This window comes from Mercenaria mercenaria, chromosome 1 (assembly GCF_021730395.1).
Source record: "Mercenaria mercenaria strain notata chromosome 1, MADL_Memer_1, whole genome shotgun sequence".
NCBI lineage: Eukaryota > Metazoa > Mollusca > Bivalvia > Venerida > Veneridae > Mercenaria > Mercenaria mercenaria.
The window spans coordinates 23522171-23548152 of record NC_069361.1 but is presented as its reverse complement, the minus strand read 5'-3'; the positions used below and the strand labels follow the sequence as shown (position 1 = coordinate 23548152).

The following is a 25982-nucleotide window of genomic DNA, read 5'->3' as shown; positions in this document are numbered from 1 at the left end:
GCCAGCAGGCTAAAGGTTAAATGGAAATTGAAGCAAATTGTTTTACCCCTAGGTTATTTGATAAGCTTGATCTTCTTGTAGTCATGCACCACAGAAACAGCATTATACTGAGAGAAGCTTTTATTAAACTGGGCACTTTCGTAAAACTATTGTTTTGAAAAAAAAATTTGTAAATATTTCCTAATAGCAAGCATGAAACCTGATAATTTCTGCATAACAGTCTAACCCGTTCATAGCAGCCACCAAAGGGACTAACTGAAATTGACCACTGTAGACAGGTGACCACTATGTCCAGGCTTTGGATGTATAGCATCAGATCTGTTTTAAAATTCATGTTTATAATGTACATATTACATGTTGTATGTAAAGATGTTCAATTTTTTTTTATTATGTTTCATTTAAACTGACACAAAGTTTAGAAAATGTTACATATACAATAATGTTTTACAATATAATCTCAATAGCAGATGAGCGCAGTTTTCCTTCATATAATATATGATGGGTTCTTCTACTTCTTTAGGAATTAGTACTGTCGCCTAAATGCTAATAATAACCCCTTAAAAATGGTTAAAATTTCTTTGTTATTATGTTACTTTTGAAATGTTTTAACGATGGTTCTGATATGTAGTCTGAAGTGGACAAAAAATTTTGATTGCTGTTTTGACCAAATAAAGCCTGTCGCTACCAATATATTCACTGAAACAAACAACTCAAATCATTACTTCCAACATATTTCGGTGTTTTAGACTGCTTTATCATCTAAGAATTATGTCTCCCTCATATTGTTTTTGTCTTCACCCTCTGTCTGTCCGTCCATCCGCATTAAGCTTGTCTGGCTTTCACAAGTCAAGCTGCTGGCCGGATTTCGACGGAACTTCACAGGAATGATCAGTACTAAGCCTAGTTGTGCATATCGCCGGCACATTCCACTTTGCTGCAAAAATGGCCGCAAGAGCTCAAAATGGAAAAATCTTGTCTGGCTTTCACAGGTCAAACTGCTGGCTGGACTTCACAAGAGTGATCAGTACCAAGCCTTGTTCTGCATATCGCCAACACTTTCCACTTTGCTGCACAAAATGGCCGCCAGATCTAAAGGTAGAAAATTTTTGTCCAGCTTCCATACATAGGGGGGAGACATGTTTTTGTGACAAAAACACCTTCTGGTTTATGTATGGGTAAAGTAGGGTAAAACATACTATTATTTTGCCATATAAGGTTTTAAGTGACTGTTACAGCCCATTTTGATGAATTTTAGGCTGGCTGCTGGCTGTGTAGTCATACTGTATATTAAAAATGTTCGTTTTATTGGGAATTCAAATGATCCGACTGAAAGACCACTATTCTATGCAGGATCAGGTTATATACAGGTGACATCTAATGCAGGTTGGACTGTACATCAGAACAATCAATTCTCTGCAAATTCTTCCCTGTGGTAATCATTTTATGTGATAATATTCTCACTGTATTGCAGGTAAGCACCGGAAAACCAACAGTGAAGTTGCAATTAAGGTAATAGATAAGATGAGGTTTCCAACCAAACAAGAAGCACAGCTTAAAAATGAAGTCTCAATTCTACAGGTACATTTTAAACATCCTTGATACATTTTACAGATGATGCTGTTCATTTGCTAAATACTTTTTCCTGTCATCCCCTAAGTGCATTGCATTTTAGGTGTTGATAATAGGCAAATTACTTTTATTTTTTGACTACCGGTAGTTACTTTTAGTCAAATTATCTTGAGCACTTAGCATACCTCTGTGTAGCTTTTGAATTATTTTTACAAATGTATGACCTTATTAAAATGAACATTCAACATGTTATCTATAGACTACTTGTTAGAGATTCTAGAGATAAATGTAGAATGCTCTAGATAATATGTTGTACACTCGAGATAGATAGTAAGTCCTCTTGATAATATGTATGATGTTTAAGACATCAAGTTGTGTGCACAAGATAATATGTCAAGTGACCGAGATAAACATGTTGGACTGCTTGATATAAATATGTCAAGCACTGTAGCTATTATGTCATGTGTTATTAAAATGAGAGCTTGGGGTATTATGTTGTTTGATTTAGATAATATGATGAGAGCTCAAGATGTTTTGACTTGTGATTGAGATAAGATAAGAACTGGAGATATTTTTATGTGACCGAGATAATAAGTAGATGGTTCCAGGGACTGTTGTTTGATTGAGATTGCAAGATGAGGATTCGAGATAATGTTATGTAATTGAGGTAATGAGGACTCGAGGTGTTGTGTTATTGAGGTAACAAAATGAGGACATGGGATATTATGTTGTGTGATTGATGTAATTGGATTAGGGATTAAGTCTCAAGATGTTATGTGACTGAGGTAATAAGATGAAGATTGTAATTGAGGTAACATGAAGGCTCAAGAAACTGTTACGTGGTTGAGATAACATGAAGGCTGAAGTTATTGCTGTGTGGTTGAGATAATACAAAGGCTCAAGAAATTATTGTACGTTTGAGATAGCATGAAGGTTCAAGATATTGTGTGTGAATGAGATAACATGAAGGCTCAAGATATTATGTTGCGTGATTGAGATAATGAGGGTTTGAGATATTGTTGAATAATTGAGATAATAAGTCAAGTGTGCTTTAATTAATAGGAAAAGTAGCTTGAACATTTTACTACAGAAAAACAGAAGTCTTATTAGAACAAAATCACAAAAGCTTGTTCTGTATAAAATGTATAAGATTTCTAACGCAGGAAACTGAAAGTTCCTGCAAGTAATATAATCACAAAAAAACTCATGCAGGAACATGCTACATATAGAGTAGTTTAGAGAGTTGAGTGTCTACAGAGATATTGATTCAGTGAAATATTTCCTAAACTTAAAATGTTACCAGACAGCTGATCTAAATAAATGAAGTAATTGGAGTTTAAAAGGGTTACTTTTGTTAGCTCGACTATTCGAAGAATAAGTAGAGCTATCCTACTCACCACGGCGTCGGCGTCGGCGTTGGCGTCGGCGTCGGCGTCACACCCTGGTTAAGTTTTTCGTACCAGTCCACATTTTGACAAAGTCTTTTGAGATAAAGCTTTGAAACTTTCAACACTTGTTTACCATCACCATGTCCAGTTATAGGCAAGAGTACATAACTCTGTCAAGCATTTTGACTGAATTATGGCCCCTTTTGACTTAGAAATCTTGGTTAAGTTTTTCGTACCAGTTCATATTTTGACAAAGTCTTTTGAGATAAAGCTTTGAAACTTTCAACACTTGTTTACCATCACCATGTCCAGTTGTAGGCAAGAGTACATAACTCCATCAAGCATTTTGGTTGAATTATTGCCCCTTTTTGACTTAGAAATCTTGGTTAAGTTTTTCGTACCAGTCTACATTTTGACAAAGTCTTTTGAGATAAAGCTTTGAAACTTTCAACACTTGTTTACCATCACAATGTCCAGTTGTAGGCAAGAGTACATAACTCCATCAAGCATTTTGGCTGAATTATGGCCCCTTCTGACTTAGAAATCTTGGTTAATTTTTTCATACCAGTTTATATTTTGTGTAAAGTGTTTGACATATGGCTTTGAAACTTTTATATCTTGTTCAGTATTATAGTCTCTATCAATAGGCAAGAGTACATAACTCTGTCATCTTTTTTGGCTGAATTATGGCCCTTTTTGAACTTGGAAATTGGTTCTGTTTTCGTATATATCCATGTTTTGTCAAGACTATTTGACATATGGCTTTGAAACTTTAGACACTTGTTTATCATTGTGATTTCCATCTGTAGGCAAGAGTACATAACTCTGACAACTATTTTGGCTGAATTATGGCTCTTTTTGGACTTTGAAATTTTTGTCAAAACTGTTTGAACTGTGGCTTTGAAACTTTTAACACTAGTATATCAACATGATTTCCACCTATAGGCAAGTGTACATAACTCTGTCAACTATTTTGACTGAATTATGACCCTTTTTGGTCTTGAAAATTAGTTAAATTTTTCATACAAGTCCATATTTTGCCTAACATATAACTTAACATATTTGCCATCATGGTCACACATTGCCATTTAGTGCAAGACTAATCGAAATCCACAAATACAGGAGCATTTTTTGTTTAATCCCTTTTTTTCTTTTGTCTGAAAATCTACGGAAATATTTTGACCCCATTCTTCAATCAATTCTTCGAATAGTCGAGCGCCCTGTCATTCGACAGCTCTTGTTTTTCCTTAAGGTAGTTAAATCTGCATGTTCAGATTTTTAAATTGTATACATGTCAAATAATTCAAAAGCATTTTCCTATATAGACCCTTATAGTGAAAACTTGCTTTAGATCCATAAATTTTAAATCAGACTATCAAAACAATCTAGCACACAACCATTATCTTTTTGAGTTGCTGAATTTTCCTAGTAATACTTTATTCTGAAGTTTTGAGGAATCGGGCTTTAATTAGATTCCGTTTTGTAGAAAAGACTCTGATCCGAATGTGCAGAACTACCTTAAATACTGTGATTCAGAATTGTTAAATTACAGACGTTTAAGAGTGTTACCTTGGTAATTACTTTAACTTTCAGAATCTCCATCATCCTGGAGTCGTGAATCTCGAGAAAATGTTTGAAACACCAGAAAGGGTATGCATGTATACTTCTCTCTTTGGAATTTTCATTGGTATAATTAAAGCATTACTTCTTTTAAACTTGTCTTTAGATTTTAGCTAAAACAAACTAATATAATATTAAGCAAAACATAATAGTAAAAATGACTATTTTAGTTTTTGTCGAGCCTGCTTGCGGTGTGCTCGATATAGTCGCCACTTTTGGCGGTTCGGTGTGCGTGCGTGTGTGCATCAGTCCGATTTTGTCTGGACCATAACTTTGACATGCATGGACCAATCTTGTTTATATTTGGTTTGAATGTATACCTCAATGAGAAGGCATGTCATGTGCAAACCCCATGTTCCTATCTCAAAGGTCAAGGTCACAGTTGGAGGTCAAATGTCAAATTGAAGTTTGTCCGTGCATTTCTTCTTCATGTATTGTGGGATTTTGGTGTAACTTGGCATGAATGTTCACCATTATGAGACAGAGTGTCATGCACAAGAACCAGGTCCCTATGTCCAAGGTCAAGGTCACACTTGACAGCTGGCGGGCTCGACATTCTGCCCGTGGGCATACTTGTTTATAGATTAAAAATTTATTGATACTAGATATTTTTTGGAATTTTAACATATACTGCAAAATAACTCCTCTTGAGTTACTACTAAGCTTCTATAGAATTTTGTGAATTGATGTATCTTTTCAGATTTTTGTGGTAATGGAGAAGTTGAAGGGAGATATGTTAGAGATGATTTTATCTAGTCCTCGAGGTCGGCTCAGTGAACGAGTCACCAAGTTTCTTGTCTCACAGGTATATTGCTTACTCCTGTATGTTAGAGATGATTTTATCTAGTCCTCGAGGTCGGCTCAGTGAACGAGTCACCAAGTTTCTTGTCTCACAGGTATAATGTTAATTATTTATTGACTAGTTTATATTATGTGGAAGCAGATAGTTCTACCTAGGTCCAAGTCAGTGTGTGAAATAATCCATGTATGGACAACTTTGTTTCCAAAAGATAGCCATATGACCTCCTAGTGCCTTACAAACCAAACAAAAATTGTAAAAGAAAATACTATGAAATAATTCATTTTTAAGCACTTTTCAAAATGTTTTGTTATTTTGCATGAAAATGTTGTATAATGGTGATTTATGGGAGACTTATTCTAAGATTACATTAATCCATAACAATTAATACCAACAATGGAAAAATATTCAGAGTTTAAAAGCCACAAATTCATGTCCCCACAAATAGGCCAATTTTGCTTAAACCAAGACATTTGGAAACAAATGATGTCACAACATAATGATCTCAGAAATTATCAATTCATGCTGGTCCATGCTGACACATAACAGTCTCAGAAATTGTTTCTCTCCAAACAAAAACATTTATCATCTTTTGTTTCTCAAGGGGAAGCCATAGTGTAGAAATTGTCATGTTCTTCATCTCATTAGTAGGGTACGTCAGTTCAGGTTCGGGATTAATGATTTACATAAGACTACATTTATACTTTTGGGAAATCTATTAAGAAAATCCCAACTGTTTACTCTACTTGATAAATTACATTTTCCTGTCAGCATCTTCCTTTTGGGTTAAATTTGCAGTTAGATAGTGTTTATTGAACCAAAGATGTTATATTTTGTTGCCAAACGAAACCTCACTGCCACGATCACATATGTATGTTTATAGATAAACCAAGTTTTCATCTTCCATATACACTGGCCATATACGTGTATTGTGGCTGACCATTACATACAGGTTTTACTCATGTTACATTTATTCTTCGGACTTTTATAGATTCTGCATGACTTTTTATAGATTCTATGAGCATATATTTTTCTGAAATATCGTGATGTTGAGGCTCAAAAAGTGAAATAATTTTCGTTTCCTAGAGTAAACATGGCTGATAAAAATGATTCTATTAATCAGGCAGATTTTCAAAATTGTTTTTCCAGTATAGAGAAAACACTGTGGTGTCAAAGACTTGATAGGCAGATAGTGTTTGAACTGTCGAACTTGTCAGTTTGTGTGTCATACTTATTTGTGAACTTAACTCATGCAGTTTCAACCCAATTCAAATGAAAATTGTTATACATTATCAACATCAAGTGGATATGCTCACGTTGTTGGCATTTGCGGCCCATTTTTGGACCTTGAAATATCAAGACTACAACACAACATTGTGTATTCAACTCCTCTTACAGTTTCCATACAATTGAAATGAAACTTACTTTATGTAGTACTATGTCATTGATATGGAGTTGGCACATGTATATTATTGGGACTTTTATCTGAGTTTTGGCCCATACTTTGCCAGAATGTTACCCTCAGTAAAGTCTGGGACAAGTTTGTTACTGGGTCATCTGGACTCAAAAAGTTGGTCACTTAGGTCAACTCATAGAATAACCTAGTTAACACTCTAGAAGCCACATTTTCTTCATGACCTTCATAAAGCTTTGTCAGAATGTCTCTATGAAACGTAAGTAAAGTTCAAAACTTGGTTACCCAAGGTCTTTAACTAGATCACTAGGTCACAGAAAACCCCAATAACACTGTATGCCACATTTTCTACTTAATTATCATAAATCTTTGTCAGAATGTTTGATGCCAAGTTGAAAATTGTTTTACCTGAGGTAATATATTATTGATACAGTAACTTTTCTTTATCAAAGTCTGTGAAAAGTACTGAAAGAACAGTTTCATACACGTTTTGTTTGAATGTAAATTTGTTCTTATGTCTCTTAAATTGACGAGAATCAAAGTTTCAATAAATACAATATGCTCCCCAGCATGTTATCCAGTATGAGCATTATATGGCAAAGTTTACTATTGAAATTGATTTGTTTGTCATCACTTTGCAGTACTTGCAAATTAATTGCATCATATGATTTCATGGAAATTGTTTTGATTATTCAATCATAATTCACATTACTTAAGGTGTGCACAGACAAATGCAGGTATGAGCTGGAATACGTATATATATATGGTACCAAAGTGATTTGTTGTATATTTACAGAAATATGAAATAGAAAGTATCAAAGTGATTTGTTGTATATTTACAGAAATATGAAATAGAAAGTATCACAGATTGACATTTTGATGTTTTGATGTTCTGTTATATTTACCAAGTAGGTTATATTTAAAAATTTACAAAACTTAATAAACATGTGTTATATTTCAGATATTGGTTGCCTTAAAGCATTTACACTCAAAGCATATAGTGCATTGTGATCTTAAACCAGAGAATGTTCTACTATCATCAGAGACAGCATTCCCACAGGTAGAGTATAACCTACCCACTTCTAACCCTTACCCTGCTAAATTTTTATAACAAACTTTTCTATCTTTCAATTTGGACAGTACCATTAACTGTTAAAAGGGGTGCATACGAGAATTAGAGAAAGATTCTGACTGAATGGCGAACAGTGCAGGTCATGATCAGACTGCAAGGATGTGCAGGCTGATCATGATCTTCACTGGTCGCAAAGGCAGACTCAGTCGTGCCCAGCATTATAAGGGTTAATACTTACAGTTATAAACATTTAAAATGTATTGCATGGATTATATATCATTACACGACCTCAATAATTGCCGATCTGTAGTCTGTTCTATATGACTGATCTTAAGTTCAACATGGTATTTTCTTAGGCTTCAGTCAAAACTTGGAAGAATAATTGATCCAAGTTTATTTTTTATGTAATAAAACACAATGGATGGCTTGCCAGTCAATAATTGTATACTAGCATGCAGATGAAGCTATGCTTGAGACAGGCAAGACAGTTTTGAAATTATACAAAATTAAATGACTTATAATACTTACCTTTGGTATATGACATGATCTGAATTTTGAAGGCTGTTCTGGTATAGGGCATACATTTGCAATGGCAAAGTAATTAATGTTGATCCCAGGGGAGATAAATGTAGTTCATGTAGTATTGCTAATGAAGATATTGAGAGGACTGTGTAGGGTTTATGTTAAACTTGACTGAAGGTATGTGGGTTTGAATCCTAGTGGGAGTGGAATTTTACCAACTTCTCCACATTGCTTTACCAAGAGAAGAATACTGTTCAGAAATTAAAGTAGCAGTTAGTGAGTGTATAAACAATGAACAGTAAATAAACTAAAGAAGTGCAGCCATTTACCCCTGACTCATGTTGGGGAAATGGGCAGCTCCCTACAGGCCATTCTGCTATAATAATTGAAAAAACATGCAGGAATCTCAGTAGGTTGGTGACTGTGGTAGAAAAATTAGTTGAAAAAAATGTTGATACATGTAAACAATAACTTTGTTGAACTGTTTGTGGGTGATATTTAATTATGAAGTGTACTTGGTATAATATGAATAATATACTGATAAATGTAATTATTAATATATCTCTTTATCAACAGATATGAATGATATACTGTTAAATGTAATTATTAATATATCTCTTTATCAACAGATATGAATGATATACTGTTAAATGTAATTATTAATATATCTCTTTATCAACAGATATGAATGATATACTGTTAAATGTAATTATTAATATTTCTCTTTATCAACAGATATGAATGATATACTGTTAAATGTAATTATTAATATTTCTCTTTATCAACAGATATGAATGATATACTGTTAAATGTAATTATTAATATTTCTCTTTATCAACAGATATGAATGATATACTGTTAAATGTAATTATTAATATATCTCTTTGTCAACAGCATATGAATGTAAAATATGAATATTACTAAATATTGATAGATGTTCTTTAATGTTTAGGTAAAACTGTGTGATTTTGGATTTGCAAGAATCATTGGAGAAAAGTCTTTCAGGCGGTCTGTAGTTGGTACCCCAGCATATTTAGGTAAGTTCATCTGAACACTTTTATTAGCTCACCTGTCACTTAGTGACAAGGTGAGCTTTTGTGATCACCCATCGGTCATCGTCAACAATTTCTTGTGAACACAATAAAGACCACATTTTGCAATTGATTTTAATCAAACTTGCACACAACTTGTATTGGCATAATGTCTCGGTTCCTTTTGAAAACTGGCCAGATCCCATCATTGGTTCCAGAGTTATGTCCCCTTACAGGACCAAAATTTGCTATTTTGGCTTTTGCCGCCATATAGATACTTCATTTATGGTATGATTTGATTCAAACTTGCAAAACAAGTTTAACAACAAATGATGTTGTATTCCATGATGAATCCATCAGATCCAATTATAGGTTCCAGAGTTACGGCCCCTGATTGACCCCTGAAAGAGCCAGAATTTGTTAATATTTACCTTGTGAACACAATAGAAGTGACATTTTACATTCGATTTTAACCACGCTTACACACAACTTAAGTCAAAATAAGATCTCTGTTCCTTTCGAAAATTGGCTAAATTCCTTCATGGATTCTAGAGTTACTGCCCCTGAAAGAGGCAAAATTTTCTATTCTGGCCCTTTCAGCCGTATAGACGTTTCATTTATGCTTTGATTTGATACAAACTTGCACAGAATGTTTATCTTGATGATCTCTTGGCCAAGTTCAAAACTGGGTCATGTGGGTTCTAAAACTAAGTCACCAGGTCAAATCAAAGGAAAAGCTTGTAACACCCTAGAGGCCACATTCATAACCCTATCTTCATGAAACGTGGTCAGAATGTTTATCTTGATGATTCCTATGCCAAGTTCAAAACTGGGTCATATGGGGTCAAAAACTAGCTTACCCGTTCAAATCAAAGGAAAAGCTTGTTTACAGTGAGGCCACATATATGACCCTATCTTCATGAAACTTGGTCAGAATGTTTATCTTGATGTTCGAATCTGGGTCATGTGAGGTCATGTATCATATTTAACAGGTGAGCGATATAGGTTCATTATGACCCTCTTGTTGTTACATATGACAAGAAGGCTTAAACTGAGAAACTTTGAAGTGAGAACGCCGGTTAGAAAACTATAAAGTGAGAACACTATTAGGAAGCTATGAACGGAGAATACGGTTGGGAAGACTGTTTTACCATGATTGTTGTTAATTAGCTTCATCTAATAGGAAAGGCAATGTCTGCCTTTGTAGTGGTGTTTTCTCTATGGAGATATATACTGTAATAATATTTTGTCAGGTGTGAACTTTCACATAAAATATTACAAAGGGTTCACATTGTGTATAGTTGTAAAAAGTTTATTTGAACCGAAGCCATCTTTTGTTTCTGTAGAAGGTGTTTTGTGGCCATTAAAAAAAAGCATGACATATAATCATATTTTTTGAGCTTGATTCATTTGGTGAATAATGTTTGCAGTGTGAGATACCAGACTTTAACATGTAAGCTTGTGCATCTGATATGATTTCTATGCAGAGAGTAAAAATCACATCATGTTCTGGTATAATTTTACAGCACCAGAAGTATTAAAAAGTAAAGGATACAACCGTTCCCTTGATATGTGGTCTGTAGGAGTTGTTGTCTATGTTAGGTAAGTGTTATATCTAATTTAAGAAAGTGTTTTCTGTCTTGTGAACTTTAGAAAAATAATGTCAACTTAGGCCATCACCTTGGTTGACCTTTATATTTTTTATTCTAAACTACAATAATAATTATTATATAAACAAAGATTAGGAGAAGGTTTACTGGAGTTATCATGTTTGTGCACCTATCCTTCAGTCCTTGCATAGGGGAAAATTGAATGATAGCCATATGGGAGTTTCGCATAGACGTATAAGCTAGCTGGTTTTTACATGAATCAAATGATTTTTTAGGTTAGGAAGATTTTTTATACGCCTGTCTCTGAAAGAGTGGGGCGTATTATGTGAACACCTGTGGTGGGCGGGTGGTCAGCGTCCAAAAGCATGTCTGCTCTCTAAGTCAAACAGTTTTCATCCGATCTTCACCAAACTTGGTGACAATGTTTGTGAGCATAATGTCTTGACCAAGTTTGATAACCAGCAAAATCGCCATAGGTACTCCTGGATTATGGCCCTTGAATTACTCAAAATCTGCAAATTTAGCCTTATAGTCAAACATTTTTGATCGGCTCTTCACCAAACTTGGTTGACAATGTTTGTAGGTATAATATCTCGTCCAAGTTGGATAACTAGCCAAATTGCCCCAGGCACTCTTGGATTATGGCCCTTGAATTACTCGAAAAACTGCAAATTTAGCCTTGTCCGCTGTCTTAGTCAAACAGTTTTCATCCGATCTTCCCCAAACTTGCAGATAATGTTTGTTGGCATAATATCTCGGCCTAGTTCGATAGCCAGCTAAATCGCCCCAGGCACTCTTGGATTATGGGCCTTGAATTACTCAAAATCTGCGAATTTAGCCTTGTCCGCTCTCCAAGTCGAACAGTTTTCATCCGATCTTCATCAAACTTCGTGACAATGTTTGTGGGCATAATATCTCGGCCAGGTTCGATAACCAGTCAAATCGCTCCAGGCAGTCTGAGATTATGGCCCATGAATTAGGCCAAGTTCGATGATGGGCATATTTTGTGACAGTCTGGCACTCTTGTATAGTATTTATGCTTACCTGGAGTAATGTCCAGTAAACGTTGTTTTGTTTTTTTACCAACTGCAGTGGCAGTATGTATTTTATCAATGAATATCTTAAACTGTCTTGTTTTACCTACAGTTTAAGTGGAACATTCCCATTTAATGAGGATGAAGAGATCAGTGACCAGATACAGAATGCAACATTTATGTACCCACCAACACCATGGAAGGAAATCTCTCAAGAAGGTAACATTAGTTGTCCAGTGTATCTAGCGATCTAAAACTAGAAACTATAATGAAAATGACTCACATGAATTACTAAAGTCGACCCTGGTGCACAAACTATGCTGAAGCCATTGATGCTGGAGCATGCAGTATTTCAATGTAGTCTTTGTATCCTTGAATATCTCTAAAGAGATAAAACTATTCAACATATCTTTTTGACAATGATAGAAGTTTTTGTCACATTCTGTATTTGCTTAAGTTAGGTATATTTTTTTACAAAGTGTTTCATGCATTTTACCTTAGTTTAAGTGTTAAAATGTTTGTACCCGGGCTTTCACTATGTCATTGTTGAAGTATTGATAAATACATTATAATTTATTTCATTGTTAATGAGGTCTAGTTTAGATAGATGGAAGCAACAGAAATCTTCTCCTTAAATATAAACAAGACAGAATTTTGAAATAAATTACAGCAAATATTTTCAAAAGCTATATTAATGATACTACAGTTATTCTGATATATGTAAATGTTATTTTCAGCAATTGATTTGATCAGTAATTTGTTACAAGTAAAGATGAGGAAAAGATTTACAGTGGATAAGTCCTTGTCTCATGTCTGGTTACAGGTAGGTAGTCAGCTGTAAAACTGTTTTATTTCAGGATTAATTTCACAGCTTTAAATTAAAACATTGTGCAATCTGTATCATTTAAAGATTAAATGTATTGCTTCTTATCCTGTCATGGAAATTCTTGGCTGAATATAATTGCAAGACACCCAGGATCTTGATGAGGTATGATGTATCTATATATGTTCTGCGATGTAGAGAGCACTTTCTTTAAACTTTGTGTAAGTTCATGCTGACTAGGTTTTATTGACACACCACAAAAGGTCTAAGGCTTGGCAGGTTTTTCTTTGAGGTTGTCTGGCAAGTTTTCACTTGACAATCATTATTGGCATTGGTAATGATTTTTATTAAGGCACACTTTTCTTGAAAGCTACAAAAGTGACTATGAGGGCCAAGAACTGTAACTCTCAGATATATTTTTTATGCCCCCGAAGGGAGGCATATTGTTTTTGAACCATCGGTCTGTCAGTCTGTCCGCAATTTTCGTGTCCGGTCCATATCTTTGTCATCGATGGATGGATTTTCAAATAACTTTGCATGAATGTGTACCACAGTAAGACGACGTGTCGCGCGCAAGACCCAGGTCCGTAGCTCAAAGGTCAAGGTCACACTTAGACGTTAAAGGTCATTTTTCATGATAGTTGGGCGTGTCCGGTCCATATCTTTGTCATCCATGGATGGATTTTCAAATAACTTGACATGAGTGTGTACCACAGTAAGACGACGTGTCGCGCGCAAGACCCAGTCCGTAGCTCAAAGGTCAAGGTCACACTTAGACATTAAAGGTCATTTTTAATGATAGTTGGGCTTGTCCAGTCCATATCTTTGTCATCCATGGATGGATTTTCAAATAACTTGACATGAATATGTACCACAGTAAGACGATGTGTCGCGCGCAAGACCCAGGTCCGTAGCTCAAAGGTCAAGGTCACACTTAGACGTTAAAGGTCATTTTTCATGATAGTGCATTGATGGGCGTGTCCCGTCCATATCTTTGTCATCCATGGATGGATTTTAAAATAACTACGCATGAATGTGTGGCACAGTAAGATAACGTGTCGCGCGCAAGACCCAGGTCCGTAGCTCAAAGGTCAAGGTCACACTTAGACGTTAAAGGTCATATTTCATGATAGTGCATTGATGGGCGTGTCCGGTCCATATCTTTGTCATTCATGGATGGATTTTAAAATAACTACGCATGAATGTGTGGCACAGTAAGACGACATGTCGCGCGCAAGACCCAGGTCCGTAGTTCAAAGGTCCTAAACTCTAACATCGGCCATAACTATTCATTCAAAGTGCCATCGGGGGCATTTGTCATCCTATGGAGACAGCTCTTGTTGATAATTATAACTTCTGTTTATTTTGAAAATTTAAGACTATGTCTAGAATACTTTTTGAATAATAGCTTTTAACTTACACTGTCTTTATAAGGGAGGTAGTAGACAAAAACCATAAATCTGTCATGCTTATTGCCTAATGTCTGGCACTCATGCCTAGTTTATGTCTTGATGTTGATATTATTCTAACTTTTGTTTAGTGGCAAGCCTTCGACAGTTTTTTGTATTTCATATTATCAGTTCCAGAAAAGTTCCATTCATGCTTACATGTTTTATGTTTTAGGATTATCAAACCTGGTGTGATCTGAGAAAACTAGAAGAGCTTGTAGGTCAGAGATACCTTACTCATGATTCTGATGATGAACGGTGGGAGAATTTTAGACGAGAAAAGAACTTAAAAGTGTGGCAAGATGTCGGCCAAAAAGGTGTGAACGAAAAGTACAATTTAAGCAAGTCTCGTGATCGTAACACACCAAGTTCGGGTACCACTGTGTCATGACAAAAAATGTCGTCGTGAACGTTGTCAGTATAACATGTGTTCTGTGCTCTCTGAAGTCTCTCAGTTAGATATTGTGCTACCACCGTGTAAAATTGTTGTACACATTTTTTTATTGGGAACATGCTCATTTTATAGATATTTTTGGCAGGTATTGTAGTTTGTGATGATTCCTTGCGCAGGATAAAGTACAATAAGCTCATCAGTTTAATGAAGAGAAACGTCTGGTGTGATAAACATTTACATGCAAAGATTTTTATGACACAGGTGATACGAAAATGAAATGTTTAAATATATCAAAGATTTTGTTTTGATATATGTAGCATCTTGGTTTTTTTGTTGTTGTTTTTTTTACAACAGCATTTAGTTTCATAGTTTACAGTAAGCATTCACATAGACTTTGAAAAGGTCAGTCATGAAAATTTATTAAAAATGACTTGAACCCTAAAAAAGTACTTTAATTTTTAAAAGCACCTGCTTGAATTACACCCAAAATTCCTGTAACAATGGATGTTCTGACAACAACTTGTTTGTGAAGAGAATGAATTAAAAAAAAGAAAAAAATGAAGACAATTTGTAAGAAAATAATACTTCTTGTTCACTTACTGGTCAGGTATCCACCAGTAGTGGTCATGAACAGACAGCAGTTTATCACATTTTACACAGAGCGCTATTTCTACTGTAATACAGTTGATAAATGTTGCTGGGATTAATACTTTTAAGACAGGGTTTTGAGAAAAAGTAAAAAAGAACTTTATGAACCATGACAGTTTAACAGTTGAAGCTTATTGATTACTATGTCTTCAGCTGATGAGAACATGTTTGTATATGCTGTATAGAAGATAAAGACAGTTGGTGCAGGAAAAGTTGCCCTTAATTTGTTTCCGTTTATAAAGTTTATTTACATATTTGTATATTTTGGTTATCTTACAGTATCGCAGAATTTATAAGTAGTTTTATGTACCAGAAAGCATTTATGAATGAACCAAATGAAAATAGTTGTTTCCTTGTAAAGTCTGTAGCCAGTAGAGTCTTTACACCAAAATCAAAACTGTTTGTTTACTGGTATGTCCATGTCTTGTCATAACTATTTTACTGAATTGTTTTAAATGCCCTGAAAGGGCATAACATAATAGAACCATTGATCTTTTATGAAATATGTCATAGCTAAGTGCTGTGTTTCTTTCGGCAGATCATGTCTTATGTGTTATGCTTCAATGTCTTGTGATGTTTTTGTGATACCTCTTTAATATCTGTATCACGTTTTTTGCTATTTTCATTTTATCTTCAGTACCACAAGCTCACTGTCAAAAAGCCTAATTCGATGAATTAGTTCACTCAAACCATTCATTTACTGTCTAACCAGTCATTCACTTAGTTCATTTTCCAGTAATGTTTCAACCATTAGTTCACTGTAAAACCATACATTCACTGATAAATTGTTAGTTCAATAATATTTTGACTATTAGCTCACGTTCAGACCTGTCATTCATAGACAAACTGTTACTTTGTTGTCAGAAAGTAATGTTTACCAAACCTTACCATATCTACTGCAACTTGCTTTTAGTTCAGTTATTTTTAGCTCACCTGTCACAAAGTGACAAGGTGAGCTTTTGTGATCGCGCAGTGTCCGTCGTCCGTCGTCCGTCCGTGCGTCCGTCCGTCCGTCCGTCCGTAAACTTTTTGCTTGTGACCACTCTAGAGGTCACATTTTTCATGGGATCTTTATGAAAATTGGTCAGAATGTTCATCTTGATGATATCTAGGTCAAGTTCGAAACTGGGTCATGTGCGGTCAAAAACTAGGTCAGTAGGTCTAAAAATAGAAAAACCTTGTGACCACTCTAGAGGTCACATTTTTCATGGGATCTTCATGAAAGTTGGTCAGAATGTTCATCTTGATGATATCTAGGTCAAGTTCGAAACTGGGTCACGTGCGGTCAAAAACTAGGTCAGTAGGTCTAAAAATAGAAAAACCTTGTGACCACTCTAGAGGTCACATTTTTCATGGGATCTTCATGAAAGTTGGTCAGAATGTTCATCTTGATGATATCGAGGTCAAGTTCGAAACTGGGTCACGTGCGGTCAAGAACTAGGTCAGTAGGTCTAAAAATAGAAAAACCTTGTGACCACTCTAGAGGTCACATTTTTCATGGGATCTTCATGAAAGTTGGTCAGAATGTTCATCTTGATAATATCTAGGTCAAGTTCGAAACTGGGTCACGTGCGGTCAAAAACTAGGTCAGTAGGTCTAAAAATAGAAAAACCTTGTGACCACTCTAGAGGTCACATTTTTCATGGGATTTTCATGAAAGTTGGTCAGAATGTTCATCTTGATGATATCTAGGTCAAGTTCGAAACTGGGTCACGTGCGGTCAAAAACTAGGTCAGTAGGTCTAAAAATAGAAAAACCTTGTGACCACTCTAGAGGTCACATTTTTCATGGGATCTTCATGAAAGTTGGTCAGAATGTTCATCTTGATGATATCTAGGTCAAGTTCGAAACTGGGTCACGTGCGGTCAAAAACTAGGTCAGTAGGTCTAAAAATAGAAAAACCTTGTGACCACTCTAGAGGTCACATTTTTCATGGGATCTTTATGAAAGTTGGTCAGAATGTTCATCTTGATGATATCTAGGTCAAGTTCGAAACTGGGTCACGTGCGGTCAAAAACTAGGTCAGTAGGTCTAAAAATAGAAAAACCTTGTGACCGCTCTAGAGGTCACATTTTTCATGGGATCTTCATGAAAGTTGGTCAGAATGTTCATCTTGATGATATCTAGGTCAAGTTCGAAACTGGGTCACGTGCAGTCAAAAACTAGGTCAGTAGGTCTAAAAATAGAAAAACCTTGTGACCACTCTAGAGGTCACATTTTTCATGGGATCTTTATGAAAGTTGGTCAGAATGTTCATCTTGATGATATCTAGGTCAAGTTCGAAACTGGGTCACGTGCCTTCAAAAACTAGGTCAGTAGGTCTAAAAATAGAAAAACCTTGTGACCACTCTAGAGGTCACATTTTTCATGGGATCTTTATGAAAGTTGGTCAGAATGTTCATCTTGATGATATCTAGGTCAAGTTCGAAACTGGGTCACGTGCCTTCAAAAACTAGGTCAGTAGGTCTAAAAATAGAAAAACCTTGTGACCACTCTAGAGGTCACATTTTTCATGGGATCTTCATGAAATTTGGTCAGAATGTTCATCTTGATGATATCTAGGTCAAGTTCGAAACTGGGTTACGTGCGGTCAAAAACTAGGTCAGTAGGTCTAAAAATAGAAAAACCTTGTGACCACTCTAGAGGTCACATTTTTCATGGGATCTTTATGAAAGTTGGTCAGAATGTTCATCTTGATGATATCTAGGTCAAGTTCGAAACTGGGTCACGTGCCTTCAAAAACTAGGTCAGTAGGTCTAAAAATAGAAAAACCTTGTGACCTCTCTAGAGGCCATATATTTCAAAAGATCTTCATGAAAATTGGTCAGAACGTTCACCTTGATGATATCTAGGTCAAGTTCGAAACTCGGTCACGTGCCATCAAAAACTAGGTCAGTAGGTCAAATAATAGAAAAACCTTGTGACCTCTCTAAAGGCCATATTTTTCATGGGATCTGTATGAAAGTTGGTCTGAATGTTCATCTTGATGATATCTAGGTCAAGTTCGAAACTGGGTCACGTGCTGTCAAAAACTAGGTCAGTAGGTCTAAAAATAGAAAAAAAAACGATGTCATACTTAAAACTGGGTCATGTGGGAAGAGGTGAGCGATTCAGGACCATCATGGTCCTCTTGTTGTAATATACAATTGCTTTTATCATTTTATTCATATTCTTGAGAAGTACTCTGGTATTTCATTCAGCTACTACTCATGAATACATACATTTTTCCTCACAGAACAGAGGCCTGCCCATAAAGAGCATAAAGAACTGAACCTTTGGTGTGGCAATGTTCTCTTCGATAATTTAAATCAAAAGTCATCTATCCACTTCTTTTTTTATGCAAGGAGGTTGTTAATTATTTCGGGAGAATAAGTTAGTACTGGCATGGTATGGTGGTACGGACTGCTGTTAAATAACCTAAATATAGTATTAACAGATGATGTCAGATCCATATCAAAGGGACAGTTGTCACAAATAAAATCTTGACCATAGTCCTGTCCTGTTGGAGTTCTGTCATGTTGGTATGCTGTTAACATATCTGTGTCTATACTTGACCAGTCCTTTTTCCATCAAAATTATACTTTGTACTTCATTTATAGCCTTCCTAGTAGATACAGCTTTGTCACAAATCATTCTTCACCCATCCCTATATCTGCACATTTGTATTCAGTATGTCCCGGTAATAATTATATACTCCACTGTGTATATAATTGTTTTATATCTTGTATCGGCCTGTACCTATACAACCTTATACCATATCTTGTATATAACTGTATGAGTTTACTGCAAATCATGTCCTAGTCATTATTCTGTCTGACATGTTTGCTATTCATCATGTCTTTTAGTCATTACACTTTCCTTGGCCTTTACCTGTTTGTTGTATGTGTGTTTGTTACCAAGTTATTTGTTGAAAGTCATATCTTGGTCATTACATGATGCAAGTCATAAGTCAGTCATTAGATATTGCAAATCATATGGCGGTCTTTACTTGTTGCAAAAGATGTATCAGTCATTGCATATTGTAAATCATATCTCGATCATTACATGTTGCAAATCATATCTCGATCATTACATGTTGCAAATCATATCTCAGTCACTTCATTTTGCAAGTCATATATCGGTCATTACATATTGCAAATCATATTTCAGTCATTACATGTTGCAAGTCATACCTGTTCATTATATGTTGCAGATTTTATCTTGGTCATTACATGTTGCATATCGTATTTCAGCCATTACATGTTGCAGATCATATCTCTTCATTACATGTTGCAGATTTTTTCTTGGTCATAACATGTTGCAACTGGTATCATGTCTTCGATCTAAAAGAATACTTTAAAACTAATACCAGATTTTCTTTAAAAAAATACCTTAGATGCTCGAAGTACACTGTGTCATCTTACACCATTGTTTATAAACAGCCTAATTGTTTCCTTTTTTTCAAATCAAATGCAAATGACAGATCAGCAGTATTTGTGTAAGGACAGGGTTTTTTTTCGGCCGTTTTTAAAGCCGTTATTCGGCTATATTCCCAATGCCAAAAAGTATGTATTTTTCCCAAAATGAGTGCAAAAATTCCCAATCTATATTCTGAAAAAAAAAAATCATCAAAATTGCACAAAAAATGACCAATTATGGACAATTTTGTAATGGAAGTATGTTAAAGAGGTTCTACAATGTGAAACAAGTGTATGAGAAAGTGCTTAAACACTTCCTTACTATATTCTATGGGACTAAATATTTCCCAATTTGGAACATTTACATGTCAAAATTCCCAATTTTAGGGGTATAGGCTATGTTCCCAAATTAGCCAGAAAAAACCTTGAAGGATATCAAAATCAAATGTAAGAGAGGTCTTCCCTTTATGTTGTTTTGTTGAATGTGAAATGGACTTCCATTTTTTTTTTTTTGAAAAATCAATCATCAATAATTCTACAATTACTTCTTATAATAAGACCTAGAAACTCAAAGAAAAACAATCTTCATTCTTCTTCATATGTAGGTATAACACTGTTATAACTGGAAATACCAGACAATACAAGAACAGCAAAATTCTGGCAGAAAACACTGAGAAAGTTTTGCATGTAGAGAACAAATGGGTAAAACATTTTACTTATGTAAAACAACAGCACTTAGGAAGAGCTATGTGGAACATTTTATGGATTCTTCGTCCTGGTTTTGTATATGCTTGTTTCTTTATTGTTCGATGCTTACATTCTGGCATGTGTATAATTCTGTTAAAAGATTTGCATTGAGAAATGTGTTCAAGTTCTGCGTCAAATGTCACCACCACAATATTACTCCAAGAAATAGCATGACAGTTTATTGTGCATTTCAGGATGTAAAGCTTATAATATTTTTATATAAATAAGTGTAAAATTGATTAGAAAAGTTATTGAGCTACTGACATTATTAAATATTTTAATAGTATAACACCAAGGATTAGAAGTGGAAAATATTCAATGTTCCATTATAACTTTAGGGAGTTTAAAAATGTCAAATTGACCAATGATAGTATTGCTATGTTTGTGTTTATTATTCATTGTTGTTGTTGATCTGTTCATGTACAAAGTAAGCACGTATTTAAATCATGAAAGACACCACATAGTTAAAATGTTAATCAAAGACACCACATAGTTAAAATGTTAATCAAAGACACCACATAGCTGACATTTTAATCAGACACTGCACAGTTAAATCACCACACAGTTAAAATGATGATCGAAGACAACACACAGTTTAAATGTCAATCAAAGGAGCGTTAATCTTAGAAGTAAATATGCCTAATAGCAGAAGTTGAAATTTTCAATTTTACATGAGGTATGTATTCTGCATATCCTTATTTCATTATGAAGTATAAACCTGTGGTACACATTTCTTTGTCATAGTGTATAAATTACAAGTCTTTGGACCAATCCTTTAGAAGTATTTGTGCTATATGTAATTTTCAAGTTTAAAGAAATAGTTTTGCACACTGTTAGCAAAAGTTGAAGGTGAGCTACAGTGATTGTGCTGAATCCATTACCTGGCTTTAACTTTTTAATTTAAACAACTACTTTTCATGAATGTTATAATGGATCTTCACCAAACTTGGTCATAAGTATCTTCTGGACCTTTCTCTAGATTGTTGAGATGATTCCATTTCACCCCTATTAGGGAGCACCAGAGCAAAAATTGGAAATACCTTTAAACAACTATATTGTGAACCATATAATGGATCTGTGCCAAATTTTGTCAATGGCTTGAATGTAACATCCTCTCTTATAATTGTACAGTGGTTCAGTCTGGCCCCTTTTAGGGGCTGTCATAGCTAAAAATGGAGAGAAAAAAATGTGAACAAAATCTCATGAATCATCGTTTGATGGATCTTCACAAACTTGATCTGTGGCATCTTTATAAGGTCTTCACTCGATTTTGTTCAGATAGTGTTGTTTACTTTCTTCTAGGGGCCATGAGAGCTAAAAATAGAAATACCTTCTAATGACTTTCCGTACAAACCACTTGTTACATATTACTAAAGATGGTCTGATGCGTTCTTGTAAGGTCTTTCCTCAAATTTGTTCAGATGGTCTGTCAAAGCTAAAATTAGAAATACTTTTAAAACAACTTCTTAATAATCACTTGTTTGAACATTACCAAATTTGGTCTGTACTATCCTTGTAAGGGCCTCTTCCAAGTTTATTCAAGTGATACTGCTTGACACTTTTTAGGGGAAGTCTGAGCTATATATGGAATAAATGTTAGGAACTTCCTATGAACTTCTTAATTTTATCTTTTATGATACTGTCAACATGAGGTGAGCGACTTAGGCCCTTCTGTTTATACTTGCTGTATACTGGCATTGTGTATCTAAATATGCACAAGTGAGACTAATGTTTTCTTACGGATATACAGGGTTTTTTGTCTCATTTTGGAAGTGTTTGAAAATACCATTTTGAACAATGTACTTGATTGTAAAAATATTACATACTTAGATCACTCACACGGCTCATTAGAAAGGACATAACAATTTTACAGACAGCACTTGTTTAATCAAAATATACAATAATACTTATTAAAAACATGTAAACAGGAACATACAGAGTTTACAGATGTCAAACACAGCAACGTTCTGTTGGTGTGTGTATTGTCTGTACTACCTGTGAAATACTTTATTTGTTGTTTGCATTTTCTTGCTTTACGTGAAGTGAGAAGATTCACTGTAAAGGTATTCTTACTGTGATGAAATGTTGTATTTTGCCAAAAAAGCTCAAATGCTTGTAGAATGTCTTACCAGTCATTATAATGGAACAGTCTTTTAAAAGAAGTTTTTTTAAGTCTGTAGAATTTAGCTTCAGTTGTTGCTCAAAGTCGTACATTAAATAGAAAACATTCTAAACTGTCGAGCTGCATTAGTTAATCGTGAGTATGCTGACCTTGCCTTAATTAGTTTGTTCAAATGTAGTATTTTCATTCATAGCGGAAGTGCTAAATTTGGCGCTGAGACTATACATTAGGCCTATTTCATGTCGTTAATTGATATTTTTATATTTAAATGTAGTTCATGAATTTATTTGTACAGAGAAGCAAGTATGAGTGCATTTTCTATCTCTTGTTATATTGTTGTCATATTGTTGCGGTATGAGGGACTGAGTGCAATATTGACATAGCTCCTCCGGTGTTTCATAGTAGTTACACCAGTATTGCACTGAGTCTTTCATACAATTTTATTGATTTTTAAAAAGTATTTGCATTTTCCCAGTATTTTTATTGTTGATGTTTCAAATAGATTATATATATGCAATTATTTTAACAGTGCTGCATTGACTTATATTGATACCTTATTTTTAAATGTAAAAAGATATGTATAGATGAATTGAAAAACAAAGAAATCAATGTTTACCCCTTGTCCTGGCCTACTCTCACAGTTGTACACTTCTAGTATATGAGGTCATTCTAATCTCAAATTGTTACGTATCAGCGTCTCATTGATTTTTTAAGAAATGTATTTAACCACATTTCTTTATAGGGACATCTTTTTAAGGTACTGTTAACTTTAACACTCGGTTGTTGAGAATGGTTTTTATTTCTGTGACAAATTGACAGAAACTTGCCAGTCATTATCATCAACAAATGCCTCTCTTGTTCCGCCGTCTTAAAATATTGTTAAAATCTTCTTCGTCTGTAAAAGTGTACGTGATAAATAATCCTTAGAAAAAACAGTTCCTACCAGAAATTTGAACCAAAGATGTTTTATTTTGTTGCCAAACGAAACCTCACTGCCGCGATCACATAGATATGTTTATAGATAGACCAAGTTTTCATCTTCCATATACACTGGCCATATACGTGTATTATGGCTGACCATTACATACAGGTTTTATTCATGTTACATTTATTCTTCAGACTTTTATAGATTCTGCATGAATTTTTATAGATTCTATGAGCATATATTTTTCTGAAATATCGTGATGTTGATCATACTGTTGTTATTTTTGTATATTTTTCTGTGTAAGATACTTTTTAAAAAAATCTTTTCATTATACACTTTTACACTCAAGTTTGATTTCAGATTATAAGCTTTGCATTGTATTTTCTGTCTATGAATTAAAAATATCTATAATTGTTTAACCTTTAGTCTGGTAAATTTCTAAAATGGACAGGTCCGTCACTCAATTTGGGTAATAACATTTATTATTCGAAGGAGTTTTCACTGAAAATTTATTGACTGAATAGTGAACAGTGCAGACCATGATCAGCCTGCACTGGTCGCAAAGACAGAATAACTTACAACCAGCAGGCTAAAGGTTAAGGTACTGTTAAACAAAATCTTGTTTAGAAACAACAATGTTCTGTTGCAATATTTTACTATGTAAGGCCGAAGCAATTTAGTTCTATAGTTGATGTCATATCCCTTGTAGGTTTATGCTTGTTTACTGCAAACCGTTTAATTCTAACCGATGTGCTTTTCTACCTTACTGTTACTGATGGTGTCTCTAAACCTTTCCCCCTCTGGATAAAGCTTTCCTTACATAATTTACTTTCTGTGTGGATTATTATGGCTTCCACATGTAGTGAGAGAAGATATTATTTTAGTGCTGTCAGCCTGTCTGTATGTCACAAGGTTTGTTCAAACAACTCCTCCGACACTACCAGGTGGATTTACACCAAACTTCACAAAAGTGATCATTGCCAAGCCTAGTTGTGCATCTGGATGTTCCAGTTCAGTAGCTTAGTAGTGCATATTGTCGGGGTGTTCCAGTTTGGTGATTTTTGGCTAAGTTACGGGCCCTTGATTCTTAAAATTTGCAAAGCTTATTTATGCATATTATTGGACAGTCCCGGGTCATTGATTATTAGCTGAGTTATGGTTTTTGATTTGTTGTATTTCAGGTGTTTACACTATTTGGCATACCATTTGGTTGAAGTTCAACAAACCTCTGGTATATCATTGAGAAGCATAGTTGTGCATATCATTGACATTTTCCAGTTGAATGACTTTCAGTGGAGTTAAATTTTATGATGTCTGTGCTACTTCTATACAACTGATACTTCACAAGAGTGATTGGTTCCAGGCCTAGTTGTGAGCTCCATGGTTCCAGGCCTAGTTGTGAGCTCCATGGTTCCAGGTCTAGTTGTGAGCTCAATGGTTCCAGGCCTAGTTGTGTATATTGTTGGAGTGTAATGGCCCTTAATTTGTGCCATTTTACAATGTCTGCATGTGAAATGGTTGGGAGACCTGTATTTTTCATGAAAACCAATCTCTATTTGATGCTTCCAGATTTGTGTCTACGAAATTTGGTGAATAGTAATTGAAACAATGTAGCTGCAGATGTCTCCTTTTTCAGCGCAAGTCACGGTTAATTGAGCAAAGTGGTGCTTTTTATCATTCAATCATACCATATGCTTTTATGGCTTGTATATTTGTTTAGCATAGCAAACAAAAAGATTTTTTCAAATCATCAAAAATTAAAACATCATTATAAAATATACAAAAAGTATGAAAATATGAAATACTGTTTAACCTCGTGCCCAAATTTGCTAAAGCTCTTTCTCTGTCCTTGCTCTTGTCTGCCTAACTTTGATACTCCATTCTCCAAACTTTGATTTACTCCATTGATGATCCCTTCTCCGGACTTTGATACACCATTCTGCCTTACTTTGTTATTCTCTGTCTGCTATGTGACGTCAGCTTGGACCTAAATTGGTTTGGACACTAGTGAAAGTAAACTGCTTTTCATGTTCTATATTTTTGTACACATACGGTATCTGTTACCACACATGTTTTGGTGAAAGATTTTTGCATACACATGTATATTTTTTTCATAAAAAATGAGAAAGATTACCAAGATGTAGAGGAATACTCAAAAAATAGACGACTTAAAATGTTAGATGTTGTTGTGATCTTTGTATCCCTGTGTTTATTGGAGTGTCGGATGATGTTCTTCGCTTATATGTTTAACTTCTGCATGGAGAGTATTGTCGGACAGACATTTTGTCATTGCATATATGGATGAAAATGGAAATGAAAATATTTAAAATTTCCTTTATATCAGCATAATTTCGGAAAGAGTCTGATGATCTAGTTGAGGTAGCCAACCAGTTGCAGACCTTGTGGTTCTAGCCATCTG

The 25982-nt window shown here is 34.8% G+C and overlaps 1 protein-coding gene across 2 annotated transcripts in view; it reads left to right on the top strand.

Annotated features, from left to right (window-relative positions):
• The window catches only part of LOC123543672 (serine/threonine-protein kinase D1-like), an 87565-nt gene extending 61823 nt beyond the window's left edge, over window positions 1-25742 (top strand). For both annotated transcript variants that reach the window (XM_045329747.2, XM_045329741.2), the window contains exons 13-21: window positions 1472-1578; window positions 4551-4607; window positions 5278-5382; window positions 7752-7850; window positions 9337-9421; window positions 10942-11017; window positions 12172-12278; window positions 12797-12882; window positions 14506-25742. In XM_045329747.2, coding sequence (XP_045185682.1) covers window positions 1472-1578; window positions 4551-4607; window positions 5278-5382; window positions 7752-7850; window positions 9337-9421; window positions 10942-11017; window positions 12172-12278; window positions 12797-12882; window positions 14506-14721 — 938 coding nt within the window. In that variant the 3' untranslated portion in view covers window positions 14722-25742. The remainder of the gene's footprint in view (window positions 1-1471; window positions 1579-4550; window positions 4608-5277; window positions 5383-7751; window positions 7851-9336; window positions 9422-10941; window positions 11018-12171; window positions 12279-12796; window positions 12883-14505) is intronic.
• The last annotated feature ends 240 nt before the right edge of the window (window positions 25743-25982 follow it).